The 21718-nt window shown below is 44.8% G+C and overlaps 1 protein-coding gene across 1 annotated transcript in view; it reads right to left on the bottom strand.

Moving 5' to 3' along the window:
• Window positions 1-21718, bottom strand: part of astn1 (astrotactin 1) — a gene marked incomplete at its 5' end in the record, with an annotated part of 390125 nt that overhangs the window by 247433 nt on the left and 120974 nt on the right. Inside the window, 3 exons of the mRNA XM_079284766.1 lie at window positions 4593-4730; window positions 9138-9212; window positions 13090-13174. Of these exons, the coding sequence (XP_079140892.1) occupies window positions 4593-4730; window positions 9138-9212; window positions 13090-13174 (298 nt within the window). The remainder of the gene's footprint in view (window positions 1-4592; window positions 4731-9137; window positions 9213-13089; window positions 13175-21718) is intronic.

Consider the following 21718-nt stretch of genomic DNA (forward strand, 5'->3'; position numbering starts at 1 on the left):
GTTCACTTTATTGTCAAAGTTTCCACATGTGTTATGCATACAGAAAATTCGAAATGCCGTTTCTCGCAGTCCCACAGTGTAATATAGACATGAACATATAACATATAATAGAAAAAAATAGAATAAAGTTAAGAACATAAGGGCCTAGATAAAGGATTAACAAGTAGCAGCAGAGAATAAAAAGTGACTGGTGCTGGATGAGGGAAGGGTGTGTGAGGGGGGTTTATGTTCGTAGCAGCAGAGAATAAAAAATTAAAATTAAAATAAATAGAAAAAGTGACTGGTGCTGGATGAGGGAAGGGGTGTGAGGGGGAGTAGATGTCCTGGTATGTTCCATTTGAGGCAGTGGGGAAAGGTGGGTGAGGGGGAGGGTAGAGAGGTCAGGGGAGAGATGGCAGGGGGGGAGAGAGGGGGAGCGAGAGGAGAGAGGGAGGGAGAGAGTTCAGCATCCTGACCGCCTGGTGGAAGAAGCTGTTCCTCAGCCGGGTAGAGCTCGAACGGAGACTGCGGAACCTTCTCCCTGAAGGCAGGAGGCTGAAGAGGCTGTTGGAGGGGTGGGTGGGGTCACCCGCAATGCCGAGTGCTTTGCGGGTGAGGCGGGTGTTGTAAATGTCCTGTAGTGTAGGGAGTGAGACTCCGATGATCCTCTGGGCAGAGTTCACAATGCGCTGCAGGCTCTTGCGGTTGGAGGCGGTGCAGCTTCCGAACCACAGCGTGATGCAGCTGCTGAGGATGCTCTCAGTGGCGCCTCGGTAGAATGAGAGCATGATGGGGGGGGGGGGGTCCTGCTCGCTTGAGCTTCCTGATGAAGTACAGGCGTTGCTGGGCCTTCTTTGCCAGTGCAGTGGTGTTGCTGTTCCAGGTGAGGTCATCTGTGATTGTCACACCCAGGAATTTGGTGCTGCTCACCTGCTCCACAGCAGCACCATTGATGGTCAGAGGGAGGGGGGGTTGGGAGTGGGTTCTCCTGAAGTCAACAACAATCTCCTTTGTTTTCCCCACATTGAGGAAGAGATTGTTATTTTGGCACCAACGGACCAGCTGGTTCACTTCCTTCCTGTAGTTAGTCTCATCGTTGTGGCTGATGAGACCTACCACGGTAGTGTCGTCAGCGAACTTCACGATGTGGTTGGAGCTGTAGTTGGGTTTACAGTCATGGGTCAGCAGGGTGAAGAGAAGGGGGCTGAGCACACAACCTTGGGGGGCCCCCGTACTCAGTGTTAGTGTGTTCGAAGTGTTGTTGTTGACCCGAACAGCTTGTGGTCTCTCTGTGAGGAAGTCCAACAACCAGTTGCAGAGAGAGGGGCTGAGGCCCAGGTCTGTAAGTTTACACACAAGCTGCTGGGGGATGATTGTATTGAATGCTGAGCTGAAATCTATGAACAGCATTCTGACGTAGGAGTTCTTAGTGTCCAGGTGTGTGAGGGCTGGGTGTAGAGCGGAGGAGATTGCATCCTCTGTGGACCGTTTAGTTCGGTAAGCAAACTGAAACGGGTCCAGGGAGGGAGGAAGGGTGGATTTGATCTGCTTCATGACCAGCCTTTCGAAACACTTCATGATGGTAGAAGTCAATGCGACGGGGCGGTAGTCGTTGAAGCAGGCTGGAGATGACTTCTTCGGCACAGGAATGATGGTGGTTTCCTTGAAGCACGTGGGAACAACAGCCTGGCTCAGGGAGGTGTTAAAGATGTCGGTGAGGACATCCGTGAGCTCCTCTGCGCAGTCCCTCAGCACACGACCAGGAATGTTGTCAGGTCCCGCAGCCTTGCGGGTATTAATCCTCAGCAGTGTGCTCCTCACACTGGCTGGGGACAGGCACAGAGCCTGGTCGTCGGTGGGGGGGGTGGTTTTCTGCGCAGGTGTGTTGTTCTGTGCTTCGAAGCGTGCAAAGAAGCCATTGAGGTTGTTAAGCAGGGAGGTGTGACTGTCACAGGTCTGTGGCGGTAGTTTGTAGTCCGTTATGGTCCTAATGCCCTGCCACAGGCTCCGTGAGTCCCTGCTGTCTTTGAAATGTCCTGTGATTTTCCTGGTGTACAGTCGTTTAGCTTTCCTGATGCCACGGCACAGGTCAGCCCTGGCTGCTCCCAGCCCAGCTGGGTCTCCAGCTCTGAAGGCGGTGTCGCGAGCCTTGAGCAGTGTGCGGACCTCCCCTGTCAGCCATGGCTTCTGGTTGGCTCGGATGGTGATGGCTCTGGTGGTAGTTACATCATCAATGCACTTGGTGATGTAACCTGTGACTGTCTCTGTGTATTCTTGAATGTTAATGTGATGGTTGTAGGTGGCTGCCTGCTTGAACATGTCCCAGTCTGTAGTACCAAAGCAGTCCTGAAGTGCAGCAGTACTGTCCTCTGGCCACACCCGTACCTGTTTTGAAACCGGTTTGGTAACCTTTACCCTTGCTCTGTAGGCCGGTTCCAGCAAGACAGTGAGGTGGTCGGAGAGGCCAATGTGGGGGAGGGGGGACGCCTTGTACGCTCCCTTGATCGATGTGTAGACTAGGTCTAATTTGTTGTTTTCCCTGGTTGGAAAATCAACATGCTGGTATATTTTAGGCAGAACAGTTTTTAGGTTAGCATGGTTGAAGTCTCCAGCAACGATGAGAATGCCGTCTGGGTGTGCTGTCTGTTGCTCACTGATGGCTCTGTAAAGTTCACTGAGTGCCTCCTCTCTGTCCTTGTTGTTGGGGCTCGGAGGTATATAAACAGCCACCAGTAGAATGGCTGAAAACTCCCTCGGCAGGTAAAAAGGACGGCACTTTAAAACCATAAACTCCACCAGCGGGGAACAGTGTTGGTTAACAACAATAGCGTCTCGACACCAAGCATCACTGATGTAAACACACACACCGCCGCCGCGGGACTTTCCCACGCTAACTATGTCTCTGTCTGCTCGGTAGCATGTTAGCTTGTCCAGTTGAATAGCGGAGTCCGGGATGTTGTGGTGGAGCCATGTTTCCGTGAACACGTAAACACAGCAGTCCCTCACCTCACGCTTGGTTCTGAGTAGCCGTATATTGTCCATCTTGTTGTCCAGTGAACGGACATTTGCCATGAGTAATGTTGGAATTGCCGGCTTGTGTGGGCTAGCCGCTAGCCTAGCCCGGATACCTCCACGCTTTCCCCGCTTTTGCTTCCTCTCGCACCGCTTGCGCGGTCTCCTTACCGGGTGGGGGTTGACACAATGGGGGGAGCAGAGAAGTCCCAGGCTGCTAAGATCCACGGAGAGTTTGGCTTCCAAGTTGAAGAAAGTTGTACTTTTTCCAAGAAGAAACTCACGGCTGTATTGTTGTGTTTTGCGATATAAGTCCGTCGGGCATGACGAACACAGCGGCAGACTAGACAAACTAGACGAAAAAGACGAAAAAGACGAAAACACTGTTTTTCCGGGACCGCGCGGGGCCGCTGCGACTGCTCGCGCCAACATGATGAATGTTTCCTTTGGGAAATGCATTGTGGTAGAATAATGTCATCAATAACTCATATTTTCATTACCTGTAGTCTGGTGGCTTTTAACAGGTGGTTTGATCCGGCTCAACTAGCATGATAAAAATGATGATTTTGTAATTTCATCCAGAGGAAGTGGATGAAATGAGATGTATAGTATTATGAGCATGATATAGTGTATTTAATATGTTCAATTCAAATATTTCAACACATTAAAGAGCTGAAAGAACAGAAATTGATATAAAAAACATGAGAAATAGAGTACATCTACTGACTACATCTACCGACAACAAACTTGATCTGACGGCTTATCTAATTTCATAGACATCCAATCATTCGGTTTTCTTTTTAATTACCTTGCATTAACCAAATATTAGCTGTTAAAAAGTAACAGAGGGACAAAAAGGAAGAGTGCCCCCCCCCCCATCATGACGTGGCTTTTACAAAGAAGTCTTCTTCTGGACCAAAGTTCTGGAACGAGCAACACCCCGCTCCTTTAGCTCCGCCCCTTTGCGAGCAAAAAAAAAAAAGGCTCAATTATTCCATTGCATCTCTGCCGTCAGCTGAGTCCAGTTTAATTCTGCAGCATTGTTCTGGCTCACGTACGGCCCTCGCTGCAACCCATAATTCCAAAAAGCAGATTTTCTTTGGAGGAGTTATGATCCATTTAACAATCGAAATGCTCTCCATTGCTTTCTTCTTCTATATGTTTTATTTACTCTGGCTTCTCTGCGTTTTCATAATTGATTTTAGAGTTTCATTACCCGCTGAATCATGACCGCTAAGACCTCAGCATCAACCTCACAGGGCCACTTAAGACTCACTGCAACAATAGAAAATAAAAAATGAAATGCTGATTAAGTGAGAGTACAAGTGAGACGGTCCGAGAGTAAACAGCTAGCTTCTGTGAGGTTAAGGAAGAAATACACATGGTCATGAGAAAAAAAAAGCCAATATGTACTTTTGTGTGTGTTGTGAGGCTTCATCTGGAACAACGCAATACAACGTGGGCAGAGGTAATATCTGAGTTTAGTGCAGTGCTCAGCAAGATTCTACTTTTCTTTGGTGGGACCTTTCTATCGTCGTGTCTCAGGAACGTCAGCGCGAGAAAGTAACGGTGGAAAGTGGAACCAGTAAATGCCATCTCACCGTACGTCCACCGCGTCCTCCATCACTGTCATGTCCGTCTTGCACTTGGCCGAGGGGTTGATGGCGAGCTCGGCGGGCGGGATGACGAAGCTCTTGCTCAACGGCAGCCACATCCCTTCTCCTAAGGTGTATGTGAATCTTCAGAGGACGAGAAGGGCGGATTGGAAGAGCAGGTTAGAGGTTACAGGTCAAAGAACATCATAGAAACAGAAATGGGTCAACAGAAAAAAAGGAAAAACACAGTTTTAAAGAAAGCTTTAGAAAAAACAGGATTGGAAAGCTTCATCAAACGGGCTGTGCTGAGTTTTAATAGGTTAGTAAGCCGTGAAGCTGTTTACTTAAAGGGCCAGTGTGTAGGGTCTGGCGACATCTAGCGGCGAGGTTGCAGATTGCAACCGACTGAAACTTCTTCCACGTGCCAATCCTGTTGGAGAACGATGGTGGCTCACGCGAAAAACACAAAAAAGCGAATGGCTCTATCTACTGTCGTTGTTTGGTTTGTCCGTTCAGGGCTTCTGTAGAAACATGGCGGGCGGCTCGATGAAGAAGACCAGCTCCTTATGTAGGAATAAACGGCTCATTCTACGGCAACAAAAACATTCTCATTTTCAGGAGATTGATGTGTTAATGCAATCATCAGAAGTCAAAAGCTAACGTTACGTTATGAACAAACTACACCGCGGTCACATGACTTCGACACGTCACCAATACTCAGTATTTTATGTATGTATGTATATGTATTTATTTATGTATATTTTAGGTTGTAGAACAATATGTTAAAAATCTCTGCAGACCTTTCAGTCATCGAACCAACAACTCATTGACTTCGAGAAAAGGGAACCGGGAGAGCAAAACTGCTGACTCATTTGACTCATTCTTGCAGCATTCTGCACTTCCAATATCTATCGACATATTTCAGTCTGGGCCAAAGTTGTGGATGGACAGACCCGCTTCGTCAGCCAGAGAGTTGTTAAAATAAATGAAAATATTATCGACTAAATATTGACTTTATGGGGTAAAAATAGCTGAAAAAAATCCTGATCTTAATGTGTAAATCTGGCGCAGTTCCCCTTTAAAGTAAACCAGGGTCTGGTATTCCTGTTGTGCAAAAACAATATCCATATCCACGTCATGATGTCTACTGTTCAAAGAAAAATGTTTTTTTCTCTGCATCAGTGCTTTAGAATAATGACATCAAGGTTATTTATATTACCTTTGAGGAACTTATCCTTTTTTTAGAGCTCTTTCTTGAGCAGAAGGACACTGTGCTAATGGACGCATGCATGCCAAATGAGAAACCCTGAACAAAACAAAACAAATCGGACAAAAGGACTTCCCCTACAGGGCTATAAATCTGTAAACAACGGCGGTCTGGAACAAGAGCTTCAACAGGATTCTTTATCTGCGAGTCAATGAGGATCATCAATCTTTAAACACTCTGCCGACGAAACGCAACACTCCAACTTTGAGCTTAACATCAAACCCATTATTCGCGCTGATGAATTATGCATGCATACTTGTGGCACAAAGGAGGGGGACTTGTTGATTAAATGGTTAACAGCCTTTTTATGTTTTTTATGCAGACTACACACATTCTCCCATTCACAATTGTTCAATTTGCATTTGGAAATTTGCTAACTGAGCATAAGCAAAGGGCAGCGTGCATGCATTTCCAGTCGCTTTAAGAACACTCTGATTGCAGAGTTGTGGAACACTTAATTACATCCTCCCCATTACTTATTTTACTTCAAAGTCGAGTTTTCGGCGGATCAAAATTCTGCTGTTCGGCCATTCCACACCGGCTTCTAGCGACTTTGTTAAGAAGCTATTAAAATGCTAATATTTCAGCATTGCTTTTTGTCCAGCAAGCTGCTACCAACCCTCCCGCAAGTCATTGCGCCATCTCTTGTGGGACTGTCGGCAGCAGGTGTGATGAAACTCCCTGTGATGCAGTGTGACGTATGTATGTGCGAGCGCGGGACAAATTAGCAGCCACTTAACAAGCGCTCCTGTTTAATGGACAACCAGGGACCAGTGTGCTGCTGTAGGACTCACATGGTCCACCGCGAGAGGAGCTGGTGGTGGAAAACAGAGTCCCCGTGAGAAAAAAAGTTGTCGAGTGGAAAATCTGGCTGCAGTCCTCAGAGCCCCCCCCCCCCCCCCCCGGTTGATACTGTGCTGTGTGTGTGTGTTTGAATGCTGACTCTGAGCATTTATCTCCTCTGACGCTGGAGCTTTTTGCATCCTAGAGTCTGCTTTGTTGCATTTTACTCTCTGTGTACCGCTGTGATTCTAATTGCCTCATTTGCTCCTGTGTTTAACGGTGATATCCGCTTTGGTGAACACGGCGGCTCTCCGAGCGCTCGCTGATGTCCAAGGTTTCTCTTTGGTCACTTGGCGTAGTTCACTGGAGGCTGAACGGTTTTTAAATTGGGACGGATGGCTGCCAGAGGACAGAGACGTTTTAAAGCACACGGCTGGACGGACTGAGAAGCAAAAGGGCCTCTTGGAGAATAATAAACATCCCAGCATGGAGGGCGATGTATTAAAGCACTTCATGGAGATATCGGCGCCGCGCCGCATGTAAAGATGACTGCTAACGACCGAGAGAGCAGTACACAGGGACTCCGTGGGCTTCCTTTTTAATCGTGAGCAGTAGCTTGTTGTTTTTGCTGCTGCACTGTCACACTTGTGATGATGACTGTTGTGCATCCTCTGTTAGATCTCCTCTGTCTCGAGTAAAGGGAACAAATTAATGTGAACTTTAATATTGTGTTGATTTTGGCGGCCCCTGTTCTTCCAAACACCAGAGTCCCTTTAGAAAACCTCTCATTTTACTGCAGCAGGGTCTGACTGTCTGCCCGCTCCTTCCTGGTTCTGGTTCTCCAGTGCCTCCCGTGTCTCCAGCGGGTTCCACAAATACGGCCTGGGTCTCCAGCAGGGTGGTGTCGGTGTTAGCTCACAGTGAGGACCAGGGGAGCAGCGAGGAGAAGCTCTGCTCCTGGAGGAGGAGGAGATGCTTCTTCCGGCTGCTGAGCTCTCCTCCTCCCTCAGACTGTGGATCTGGTGGACCGGTCTCTCCTGGAGGATCTGGGTCTGTCCACGGTGGACCGGTCTCTCCTGGAGGATCTGGGTCTGTCCACGGTGGACCGGTCTCTCCTGGAGGATCTGGGTCTGTCCACGGTGGACCGGTCTCTCCTGGAGGATCTGGGTCTGTCCACGGTGGACCGGTCTCTCCTGGAGGATCTGGGTCTGTCCACGGTGGACCGGTCTCTCCTGGAGGATCTGGGTCTGTCCACGGTGGACCGGTCTCTGCTGGAGGATCTGGGTCTGTCCACGGTGGACCGGTCTCTCTTGGAGGATCTGGGTCTGTCCACGGTGGACCGGTCTCTCCTGGAGGATCTGGGTCTGTCCTCGGTGGACCGGTCTCTGCTGGAGTCTGAGCTGAAGGAGTTTCTGGTGAACCTGCATGATTTCATCTGATTTCACCAGAATCCGACCCGGTGGCACCGATGACGAGCTTTAAGAGTAACTCTATAGAAATAGACCATCTTATCGCTGATTGTCTAGTTTACTTATGGAGGTCATATAGAGGATCAGGACTAAACTGAGACTGGTTCATAACCAGTACAAAACATATTACAAAAAATCGACTTCGTCATACGTTTGTATCTAAATCCAATCACCTTTCCTTCCTGTAAAACTACATATGACGTGTGCTCATATAAGCAAGAACCGATCCTTGTCGCTCAGTGTTACAGATCGATTGATGGATGAATGTCACGCTGTTGGTTTAAACTGGGTGGAGCCTCAGTCCTCTGTAGCTCCATATAATGCGACATGCTAAGCCCGCCCACCATGGAGCGGTCCAATCAAATGCAAAGGATTTGATTTAGATCCCTGTACACCCCTCATGACTATTAAACCGAGCCACTGAATCTTCTCCGGAGCTGATGACGGAAGTAGGCAAAGAGTGAGCCATCTCGCTTCCTTCCCATCGTTGTTGAGAGTTGCACATACTCAGTACTATCGGGCGCTCGCAAGAAGAAAAAAAGAAAAAGTTTGATTTTCAACTATCCAACAGGATAATTAACTTTAGTCTTTGTTGATATTTTAAAAAACATTCACGTTGAAACCTGAAATATAGAAACGTTACTGCCATCATACGGCAGAAGGACAAGGACACAGTTTCACAAAAGTTATTATTTTCTCATTATTAATTTCTGCCTCTTTTCCAAATCAATTTCACAAACGTTTTGCTCAGCGAGTAATCAGAACACAATGATTATCTGACCCGAGATTTAAAAAAAAATGTGTCTCTGCTCGTCCTATTTGAAAATGTAAGACGTCTCACTTCATTACATAACACCTTTTAAACGGACAGCCTCTCTGCAGCTCACGGCCCTCCTCTTCATCACGAGGGAGAGAAGAGAAACCGAAGCTGTAGCGCAGCGGAATTACGACAAGTTATTTGACTGTGCAATCTTTTCTGTTTTGTGCGGCGCCGTGGAAAACGCAAGAGGATAAAACAAAGTTTCCCCTTACCTGAAAATGCGATCAGAGGGCTGCTCTCCCATCACCAGATCAAAACCGCGCTGGAAGATGGTGTAAGGCCAGGGACTGACATGAGGAGCAGAAAGAGAAACAGCTCAGACAAAAGAGGAAAGGAAATAAATCAGTGTGTCAAAGAAAGAGAGGCCGTGTCATATTTTTCAGTGTACCCCGTAAAATCATAAGCTGTGTTACAGTGTCTCACTTCAAGTCCTCCCCCCCCCCAACAGCACCACCAATCACAAGCAGCATTACGACGCAGGCTCTTGTGTAAACATGCTGATTGAGAAATGTGTTCGGTAGCAGCTGTCACACAATGTGACTGTGGCTCCCATCTATTTACCAGGGCAGGGGATAGGAGGTATGGGAGGTATGAGAGGGGATGAGAGGGGTGGGAGGGATGAGAGGAGAGACACAGAGGGTGATGGAGAGAGCAGACGTTGGAAAAAAACAGAGAGAGAGAGAGGGGGGGGGGGGAGGGGTCATGGCAGGGGACGAGACTAATGCCAAGAGGCAGGGGTGAGAGAGGGAGAATGATGGAGATTAATGGGGAGTGGCAGCTCGGGGACTAAACAGTCCTGCGAAGTGAGAGCGAGGAGGCGAAGTGACAGGGGCCCGATGTCATTCCGAGCAATCTCCTGCACCACTGTAAGCAAAAAAGAACATCTGGGACACTTTCCGCGCCGCGGGCTGTGGTCATTAAACATTGAAGTCACCCCGGGGTGCCCCCCCCCCCCCCCCCCCACACACACACGGAGAGCACCAGGGGAAACGATACAGAGGTGCACAGTTGGGTGGGCTGACAGGAAATTAAGATGTCTCCCAAAAAATGTAGAGGAAAAAAGAAGCATGCACAGTGGTGGCATGGGTTACAGAGGACGTGAAGGGGAAGCGGCACGCTGCGTCTGCTGGTGATGTCATGGACAGTAATGATGCTCCTCCGATTGTAATTCACTAATCTAACACGGCAAGATGTGTTTGAATCAATCTAATTACGGGGTCATTTGCAACCCGTCATCTAAATTACAGTATGGCACAAAATGGTAACAATTTAATTAATGACGTGAAACAAATCGATGACACCTGGAACGTGCCCTTGGACAAATATATCATGATGATCAAGTGATTAACTTGAACGAATTAATAAAATCTTTGAGAAAGTATCATTTCAAAATGTATTCATCTTGCGTTGAACTTAGTCATTTAACACTTTTATTTAACTTCATGGTATTGCGTTCAATTTGTCACAAAAATGATTTGTTTGCTGCTTGAACATTTGACGTTTTCATAATCACTTTCAAAGTGTACATTTCCAAATCCCAAAACATTTGAAAAGGGATAGCTGCCATGGTAACAGTATGACACAATCAGTTGATGTATTAGTACGACCTGCATAGGATTGACAGATATATCTACAACCTTTATTATTTTACAGTTCTGTTTCTTTATACTTTCATGTTATTCTTTTTACATGCCTGTATTTTGTTCTCTCTTCACAAAAAGAAGCTGAGGTGGATTATGAGTCTTTTTGAGGGACATTTTGTAAGAGAAGTCAGGGGGGCCTTGACACTCACATAAAATAATATTGCTGACAATTAACTAATAACAATACTACAACAAGAACTAAGTCATAACATTTTTTATTAAATAAATGCAACGGTAACAACAGTATGACATATTCTCTGAGAGTTGAAAGCCTGAATCTGGTCAGAACTGGAAATACAAGGTTGACAGACAACTAATTGAATAAAAGTAATCCAATTATAATCCGGAAGTAATCCCATGGTACTGTCCTATAGCTCAACACTGTTTATCTGACGTGAGCAGTACTTTCCGGAACAGTAGCCCCCCCCCACACACACACACACACTGAGGGGTCATGCGGCGGTTGGCACTATGTCTGTGGTGTTAGCCAAATGTCAAGGACTTTCTAACAAGCAGATGTGAACCCAATTAGGCGTTTATATGGCTTCCTGGGACGGGGTCTGAAACAGCATTTTTCAATGCCAAGCGATATCAAGTCATCGCTTGAAATCATGATTGTAATGTAAAAGAAGTGACCTTGCACCCAAAGACATGAGCAGACCACAACTTTACTGACTCACCATCAGCCTAAAAGTGATTTATTGTTTGATAAAACGCATACGACTGTCTTTTTAGGCTAACACTTAAAGTGTTTTTTGGTTTAGAGGCACTCCAATTTCAGATGGTAAGACAGAATTACTCTTCATGGGGAGTCCAGTACTTCTCAGCCTATGAAAATAAAGCTGTGGCTCTGACAGAGTTTTGTCAAATCAGCAAGAAACGACCGCTGTTGATGTCACAGTGATGTCATATCTTGTGTTTAGCTTGGAGACAATAAATTCATAACGGCAAAGTCTGCGTTTCAAAGTGGGGTTGTGAATTTTAAATAAATTAGATGTAATGAAAGGATGCTATTGATTGCATTATGGGAATTGTAGGATCTCAGATTGTTGGAGCTTAATCCATACGAATAGTTAAAATATCTCAGCCTCTGCTGCTTCAGTTTTTAATAAAAAAAATAAAAAAAAAGAATCAGTCTCTTGTGGGTTCCTCAAGTCTGTATCAAATCGCTGGATTACCACTTCAATACATGAACAAAGCACAGCAATGTAGTGGGGATGCCACAATACCAGATACTTAGTAGTCAATACCAAGTTAATTTGAACACATTATGATAACGTCAGAATTTACTTTCGCCCAATACTTGTTTTTATTGAAAAGGGCCTGAGCGCATCTTGATCTTAATAGATGGCACCTCGCGTTAATGTTAGCTGTTAGCTCCGAGCAGGACTGTGATGCTTACCAACGTCTAACAGCTAAGAGCTAACGTTAACCAGGACTTAGCGTGTGCCCCCTTTCCCAAACACAGTTTCTATGGTCCCCTAACAGTACCTATGCTAGTCTATAAAAATGAGTACAGTCACAGTTTTTAGAATTTTGCCATTGGTTCTTGTGACATCCCAACAATGTAGTATGGTCAGCCAGGCAGGAAGGTTCGATCAGTGGGTTTGTTAATTACTTCCAAAGTACCTTCAACTGAATTTGAATTCAGTCAAATGTATTTGTAAATCAAAAAAGTTTAGTCATAAAACTTGTAAATGACAAAGATCAGAGAGGTCTGGGTGTAGAATAGGGACTGAGGTCATGTTGGTAGTCAATGAAATGGATCGAAAACAAATGAAAGAATCTTCAAATATTTTTCTGTTTTTGACCGGTACCCAGTAAATGGAGGCCCAGTACAGAGATCTCTTCTTGGTACCAGTGAGGAGCATCGCTGCTGCATTCAGAACGAGCTGCAGGCAACATCCGTAAATGGCATGAGTTAGTTATAAGAGTGAAGACATGACGTAATAAAGGCTAGATAGATGGTCTCCAGATCCCCAAGAGAGGCAAAAAGTTTCATTTCTGCTATCGATCTCTTGTGGAAAAAGACTAATGATATCATTTATTTGTTTTTCAAATTTTAAGTCAGTGTTGAAAGACTTCTCATATATGTGTGGCATATATTTGAAGATAGAGGCCCAAAGAAAATTGGCTTTTCAGGACCAATCATGAGGATCTCTGTCTCGCAGACAGAAACCTGACGACCATCCATCATTTGACATTGAAAGAGGCTGTATTCATTACCATGAGGTACACATGGTCGAGCCTTCCTCTACATTTCCTTTTGTCAGTGTGGTTTGTGATATAAGAGACTGTAATGTGTGAATACTCCTGTCTGACCTTTTTTAATGACTAAGCAAATGATTTTGTCTGATTCAGAATATTAATTGGCCACATCACCCGTTCGTTAGGCCAACCCAATGAATGGCCTTGTTTGACGTGTGGGGAGGACTCCATCTTTGCAAAGGACTCTCCCAACATTTCCTCTGCCCGATAATGAACAATCATAAACCGTCATGAAGTGATTACCATAACTTACCCCTGATTAGGCCCCCACTCACTGCGGATGCAGAGGTGCTTGTGGACCGGGTCCTTCATGTAGCCGTCGAGGCAAAGGCATTCTCCTGCAAACAGAAAGGCAGGGATTCAATCGTGTGTTCATTATAGTCAAGCCTTTTTTTAATTCACTGGAGATGTCCTTTTTGCTTCTCTCCTTTTAATTCTACTCCATGAGAGCCATCCAAAAGATGATCCTCTTCAAGCGGTTAGAGAAAACGCACTCATCTCTTATCGTTAATGATGTAGTCGTTGTTGGTTTTTCTCTGCAATTTGAGACTCATTTCTGTCAAAGCTATATTTTCTCAGCTAAAACCCACGAAGTTTTCCAGCAGGAGCGTTTTGAAAGGAGCTGCTGCTGTCAATATCCGGGCCATTGCAACTTATGAAAGCGCTTGCAGCTCCCGCCGTGCATCATGCCAATGGATGGTATCCTGACAGGTTTGAGAAGGACGCAATGTGTGAAACACTAGCTCACTGTCACACTGTTGTGACATGGAAACCTCAATGTATGAGGGGTTTTTTTTCAACTATTTGTTGTCTTGGGTGGAAAATCGATGGTCTTCATACTGTATGACAGATTGTCTGAACATAAACCACCATTAGCCTGAAAATAACTTTGGAATAGGAAGGACTTGTTTGCTTAGTAATGATTTAAACCTCAAACCAAAAAGCTCTGAATCCAATAAATGCGTCCACACCTGAAGCTAATGCAAGCACAATACATAACGTTTTACATCAATGCAGTCAGCTCGCAATTCAGTTCAATCCACAGTACAGGTTCATATGCAGCAATACATTTAGAATACTTTGAGAAAACTGTACGAAATTAAAAGTCCGTATTTAGTCCAACTTAGAGATACAAAGGAAAATCTGTGTTTTATTATTCTTAGTGTCCTCTCAAACCAGTATTCGTGACAGCTAGCTTATTTGCTAGCACGGTTAGCAAATGAGCTAGCTCACATGGCGAATGTCAGTCAGTTGAGCTGATTAGCACTGGCATGTTCACCGCTAGCTAGCATGGTGCTAGTTAGCTCGCCAGCTGCAGCGGCTTGGAGAGAAGCCACGTCGCCAAACCTCTATTTCAACTTTCAGTTCTTCACTATTTCTTATTTATTTAGCTCGCTTTCTTAAATCATTGTCTTTCACATCTTTATAAAAATGCCTGCGCGATAAGAATATTGTCAAGAAGACGGACTAACTTTGAACAAGATGAATTATCTTGTGCAGTTTTCCAACATGAGGCCACATTTAGAGGCAGTGTGAATGCAAACAAAGAAAGAGGAAATACACAGCCATACAAAAGGTTAAAAAGCTCCTTCAACTTCAGCGCACATTTGCAGTTAACCTGAGTTGTGTGACTCCCCCAATTTACAGACCCAGGAGCAGAAAGGAGAGGGGGGGGGGGGGGTTCTGGCAGGTTTTAGTAATCAGTCTGTCTGAGCTGTCGCGCACAGAGCTGCTGCTCCTTTTCTTATTGCTTGTGGCCAAATGGCATATCCTAAAAAACAGCTTCCTTGTTATGTTGGAGTGAGAACACCGACACTCTGACACCCAACTAGTCTTTGAAGCAAAACGTCTTTCTTTTAAGCCCCACAATGATGCATCATGTTGATCTGCCTGTGAGAGTAAATCACAAACTAAAAAACACAATAATTCTCACTTCACACATCAAACTAATTTGTCAACTTCTTTGGGTTCCTTAGTAACTTTCTTTATTTTCACTTCCTGGAGCTTAATCGCACAATGCCAGACAGCCGGAGAGTAAATACTGAAATTAACTCTGAATCCTTACTCCCAATGTCTACTTTTAATAGGCTCACTTTTTCACAGTTATCTGACTGGTCCCATTGACTGAATGACATCCCCTACCTAAAAGGGAAGGGATTGGATCAGTGATTAGTCTAATGAATAGACACTTGGCACTGGTCATTATTTACCAAGGAAAAACTTGTCTGGGGACCTCGTCTTCCCAAAATCCACTCAGCGCTCAGGCCTTAGGCAACATTCTGGGGTAATTGCTAATAGGATCACATGCAACACTGCTCAACAGTAACTGCCTACAAATGGAGGCACTGAAAAAGGGTTTGTAAACCCCTGGTTCCGGACCCCAAGTGGGATCGCTTCATATGAAGACAGGGTGAAGATTTCTAAGATTGATCGACTGACAACAACGTCCAACGCCTCACCAATGGGTGTAGAGCAACAGATGTGGACTGGGTGCATGCTCTATGTTGGCATCCTCCTGTTGAGTAAAGCCTTTTCGCAAAGAACAGCAAAGCATCAGCTTTTTGTTCCGCCGTCAGCACCCAGGAGAAATGCCGGCCTTGACTTTGCTCGGTATGAGTGATGGGGCCTCACCTGTGGTTTAGAGGGGTACTCGGGGGTAACGTGTACAACATGCTCTGCTCATGCTCAATAGGAGGCAAGTGAAGGGCACGGGCCCTGGGCTTATACACCACTGTTAATGGGTAAAGGGCAGCTGTCAGCACCTGCCAGGCTAAAGAAAATCATACTCGCTGATTGCCCCGCTCGTGGTGCTCGAACGGAGAAAAAAAGAAATGACGAAGGCAGTTTGGGATTTTTCAAGGCAGTTTGTCTTCTTTTTTTTGACCAACAACACAAAGCAATGCGAGTGCTTTTGTGTAGGTGGGACTACAAATGAAAAATAGTCTTTTGGCTAACTCTGGCACATTTGCAGAAATGTTTTTTATTAATGTGCACTGTCCCGTTCAAATAAACCAATAAATAAATAAAATAAATTCGTTGAGGTGCTTAGCCAGTGAAGGGGGAAAAAAAGCACTTTGTAAAATTCCTTTACCTTTTCAGTCTGATCAGAAGCTGCAACAACATGTTGTCGTGGCTGATATGTCAAAGTCAAATAGGTACAAGGCGACCTGCCAGGTAAGAAAGATCGTATATAAGCGCACTGTGTAATGTCCAGCCACATGACTCAAAGAAACTGGTCAGCACTTCAGCTCCACAACTGGGTCCATTCAATTTAAAAGCAAACTATTACTAACAGCAGGGACAGAAAACAAAACATTCCACCAAACTGCTGAAATTCTGAGAGCTGGATTCTGTTGTTCTTCATGTCGATCTGTCGATTCTGCTCACAAAAAACAACTGTTGGATTGCAACAAAGTGTGATGGGGGAGAGACACTCGGAAACACAGATGACCGGGTTTTAAATCAAGCCAACAGTTTAGCCAGATGATCTTCACCAGTGATCTGTAATCAACACACAAGTTTCCTGCTAAATAACAAGAAATTGCGGTACAGAGCTGCCAAAGGTTGAGCTCATTTAGAAACCATTCCATAGCCTATAGCTTGTCCACCAGAGAGCAAAGTTGTTGGTTTTTTTTGGTATATTTAACTTCACATTATATTTAAACATTATAGGGATCTTCATAAAAAATGTATTTAAAAAATCCGACTGTTCGGACCTCTAAGTCGGTGAGGCTAGAATGTAGTTTATTAATGTACAGATCAAAATTTTGAGAATATCAAAAATCTCGAACCACTACCTTTCCAGCTGAAAAGGGTTTTTAGTTGTGTTGTGAATGAATTCACGCATTTTGCTTATCTACTTCATTCAATCAAACGCTCGGCCCGTCCAACCTTATGCAAAACATTTCCCCTGAAACATCACCTGAGTGATCTGCGGTAGGGAACTGAAAACCGCCCCCTCTCTTTACATCATTTCTACTTTGCTGCGTTGTTAAATGTGCAGCGAGAGAGCTGCAATGGTTGACACTGGGAAGGCAATTTCACAATTTGACAGAAAAATAAAAATAAAAGCAATTTCTTAAGCATTTCATTTAGATTTGTTCCAAAGCCAGCTGAACAAAGCTCAACGCCTCGCCTTGCTTTTAATTGCCGTTTCATCACGCTCTGAGGTCACGGCACTCCAGCTCAAACTTGTTCTACACTCGTGAGGTGTTACGGCACCTAATTGCTAAATATGCAGGCGCTGAGCCAGCGTCTGAGCTCCACACTTAATTTCTATCACATCCCCACCCGGCTATTTGTCACCTTATGACACACACACACACACACACGGAACAGAAGTGTTGTTAGTGCGACCAGACTGAGCAAAATGTACAGATTTCCCTTAAATAACCTTTTATCTGTTGCGTGTAAGTATGCTTGTTCTTCACACATTGTTGTGTCAAAATTGCTCAGCTCATCAGCACCGCACGCCAAGCCATTACGAGCGTAATGATGTGGGAACTTGCATTTACGGCGGTGTGACCTTTCGTGTTTCACACAGTCCAAACACACCCTGGAGCCAAACCAGCCCGTGAAACATCGGCCCCCTCTAAAGCGCCCAGATTCAGGGCTCTGCAGGAACGGACACATTCATGCGTTGAAGCCAGGTGGCGACCTCCGGTTCTGACGAGTGAAGCCGATGCTGCATGTCTTAAAACTTGTATTCTCTCCAGTGTCCAGCAGGGGGCGACTCCTCTGGTTGTATAGAAGTCGATGAGAAAATGACTCTACTTCTCTCTTGATTTATTACCTCAGTAAACATTGTAAACATGAGTTTATGGTCTCAGGAGTTTTAGCACAACGTACAGGCTTTTTCAACATGTTGGTATGATTTTATTTAGCTTTCAGGAAATGCATCGTCAAAACTGCGGTTGATCTAAATAGGAAAGTGACAATAAAAATATTTTCTCTGTAAAAACCAATGAATGTATTTTCTGCACATAAAAGCTCATGAAATATTCCACATGGTTTTGGATTTTGGTGTTTCTTTCATAAGTCACACATTCTCCAATAACGACTGGATGATTAATGATTTACTAAAGGATCAGATTTGAATTCTCCCAGCACGCAGCGTCTATCAGCCAGAGGTTGCAGGTCAAGCCACTGCTCTCAAAGCCCCGCTGCATTTAACATCAGTCTCTGGTTCTTATTCAGCCGACAGCCTGCGCCACTGATTTTGTCACCAGATATCAATCGTAAGCCGTTGTGAGTCACGTGGTCTCAGAGTTCAGTAAATATGAAAAGCAGAAGTCCAACAATATCGTGCTGAGATGGATGTACTTCTCACTCTGCGCTTTTTCAAGTTTCCCTTTTTTAAGGCCGCAAAGAAAAAAATGTACGGAATGCAGCATCGATCTAAAGTTATTGACATGTTGCTTCAACGCCCATCAGTCATTTCAGGCACGCCATCAAGCTTACAGTACATCCATCCCTCCAACCCATCGCTCATCCAGTGGAGGCTCCTCTACCACACATTCTGGTCTCTCTCTAAAGTTTATCTTTAAGGGGGGGGGGGGGGGGGGTTCGGACTATTTGCAGTGGGGTTGTATGAGGTACCCATCCATCTTCAGTGTGTTGACTACAGTAGATGAAAGTCGACCCGCCAGAGAAACAGACAGGCGCAAAGCAATGTACTACTGTGGACGTATTTCAGACATCATGTGTCCTCTATGTTTAGAATATGTATCAGGTCTTTACCTCGCTGAGACAGCCCTCACTGAGTTGCTGGTCTTTAACTTGTAGGCTTAAAAAAATGTTATTTATTCATTTATTAGTATGTTTGTATTATTGTGTGTCTTTGGAGGAACTGAACATTTAAAACACCAAAGTCACACAACAACACAAACTAACTCACCGATGGAGGCGACTCCTGTGTTCTGAGAGGTAAAATGACCGTTTATGTCAAAGGAGCCTGGTGGCAGAGATGATAGTTCCTCCATCAGAAAGAGTTGTCTGACGGTATGGTAAAGCAGTAAAAATATTAGAAATATAGCGTACACTTGAACTGATATTGATTTTAGATGTCTTAAATACGTCACAATGTCAGTGCTGGTTCTCCAAACTCCATCTACTGTAGGTGATACAGTGACTCTGGAGAAGAAGCTCATACAACCACACTTCTAAACATCCAGAATGTCCATTTGAATGTCGTGGCCCTGCTGGTGTCTGAGCATGTTACCACATCTCAGCTCAGACAGGATGCAGGAAGAGCAGCGGAAATGAACCACGAAGCAGTCTGTTAACTCCAACTTCACTCAAATAATTAATCCGACATTTGATCCAATTTGACATCAAGAAGGGGAGTGGCTCCAAACATCCGGCCCGGTCAGCTGTCTTTTACCCAAACCGCGACAGAGCTGGTGCTGGAGGAGCCGTGTCAGTGTGCAGAGGCTGGGAGACACACAGCAAACACTGGAGGGAGCCCAGCTTCAGGATATTCCACAATATATTTCAATTTGTCGCAGTAAAATACATAATTACAATTTATTTTGCTGCGTTAATCCACCAGATGTTTCCATCATAATAATGGAGACTTTTATGAGTTGAACTGTAATTAAACTATATTGGATGCCATGACTGTGGTTGTGCTGCTGCCATAATTACCAAGTCACACCTATTCGACGTGCTATTTTATCTTCTTCTGTGGTTTTTTGATGGTTTGCTTTTCTGTTCAGTATTAAGAATCCATGTTTTCTTCTGTCACTGTTGCTGAGACCTCATTGTGGTATTTCTGCTCCGACAAGTGAAATAAAACTGGACTTTTGCTCCTCGAGAACACAATCTGATGGATTCTAATTTGATTTCATCTATTCGGGCAAAAACAATTGGGCCACGATTACGCACTAGATGAAGGAGCGCCGAGAAGGAAATCACATTTTGGCAAATTACTCCGTGACCTTTGTGAAACCTCCAGATTAGTTTCCCGCTCCAGTAGCTCGAGACAAACGCATTACAGTTTATCTGCCATAATTAATTAATCTTCTACGATATTTCCTTTCTAAATTTTGCTCATAAAAATGCGTCCAGTTTAAACTTGAGGGTTTGTCTTTCCTGCTGTCCCCCGGAGTACAAATGAAGTTGACAGTGGAGACATGAAAACTAATTGATCAGCTCCGTAGACAACTCCCCCGGGGGAAAGTCAGGTCAAGTGCTCCAGACAATCTATTTTCCTATTTTCCATTTTCCCGGCCCTGCAGTGCCATGGAGCGTAGTCATGGTCACACCTGTAAACAATTAAAGCCACAGCGAGTGATAAGCGCCGCGAGTTCCAGAGGCCTTTTGCTGCACTGACACTCAAGACTGTCTCGAACCACAGCGAGTATACAAGTCCTTAACAATTAGTTAATAAGCAACACAAATGTGCATCAACAAGTTATATCACAGCTGCTTGTCCACTAAGTTGCACATGCAGGAAGGCGGAGCTTCCTTTTTTCCACTGAGTTCTAAAATTCAAAACCGTATGACCGTGATGGATAGAAGAAATATTGGGACATCAAAAGGGATTTGCTTTTTCCCAGTTGACCCTTCGCTGAGCCTGCTGCTACTCCACCAAGCTGTCAGAGCTCCATGGAGCCCACACTGTCACTAACCGCACTCCCTGAATAGATATGATCACATTTTTGGAAAAACTAAAAATGCAATTTCAGAGAGAAGCAGACAGAAGGGTCTACAACAGGGGTGCCCACACTTTTTCGGCTTGCGAGGTACTTTTAAAATGACCAAGTCAAAATGATCTACCTACATTAAAAATGCTGAATATCTATTTATATATATATATATGTGTATATATATATATATACACATACATACACTGAGTATACTTTATATTTACAATATATGTTGGCGTACCTTGCATAACTGCATGAACCCTTATGGCACAATACAATTCTGTACATTGTTGGTCATCACCTTACTCTGATGACTTGCACTGAATGGGATTGGCCAGAGTTGCATAATCCGGACCGTAGCTGCTGGTATCCGCCTCAAGCAGACTTCAGATGATCATCAGTCATGGTGGAACGGTGTTTGGACTTTATGTTCTTCATGTGGGAAAAGGCTGACTCACATAAATGATGCTCTATAACAGTGATTCTTAACCATAGGGCCGCGGCCCAATCATGGGCACCTAGAGGGTGCCACCTAGAGGGCCGCGAAAAAACTTTCAGTTTTGCACCTGTGGGCCGCGAGGGCCGCGGGACCGCATAGGTTATCAATTGAAGACACCAGAGATATTACTGTTATCCATGAGACGCTCAGTTACAATATAGCTTCCCACCACCTGGTGGCGCTAATGCGTCAGTCAGTTGTTTAACAAGCTGCAATAAGCAGAAGAAGACACTCAGCTAGCCGCTAGCCTGTAGCAAAAGTTATGGATAAGTTATTAAAAAGAAAAAATGAAGACGACAGTGGTGCCATACCCCCCAAAAGTCTAAATGTGTGTGCAAGTACAACCCTGACTTTCTTAAGTACGGCTTTGTGAACGGAGGCAACGAGGCAGAGCCGAGGGCTCAGTGTGTGGAATGTGAGCTAATGCTATCAAACGAAGCTCTGAAGCCTTCAAAAATAAAGCGACACCAAGCGACGAAACATCCAACGCTCGTGGGAAAGTCTGTTGGGCTTCTTGTTGTGTATGCAGGTTTACATACACATGATAATAAATGTCTTTGTGATCATCACATTGTATCATCTCATTTATTTGACAAGGGTTTTGTTCAACACCGGCATCCTCGATCCCCTCCCCTTCCGTTCCTACGGCTTGTTTGCGCAAATACGTCACAAAACATGTCCGTGTTTGGTATGCCAGCATGCCCAAAATCCTCATCTTTGCAAAGAAATCATCG

Source organism: Melanostigma gelatinosum (genome assembly GCF_949748355.1).
Source record: "Melanostigma gelatinosum genome assembly, chromosome: 15".
In the NCBI taxonomy this organism is placed as follows: Eukaryota; Metazoa; Chordata; class Actinopteri; order Perciformes; family Zoarcidae; genus Melanostigma; species Melanostigma gelatinosum.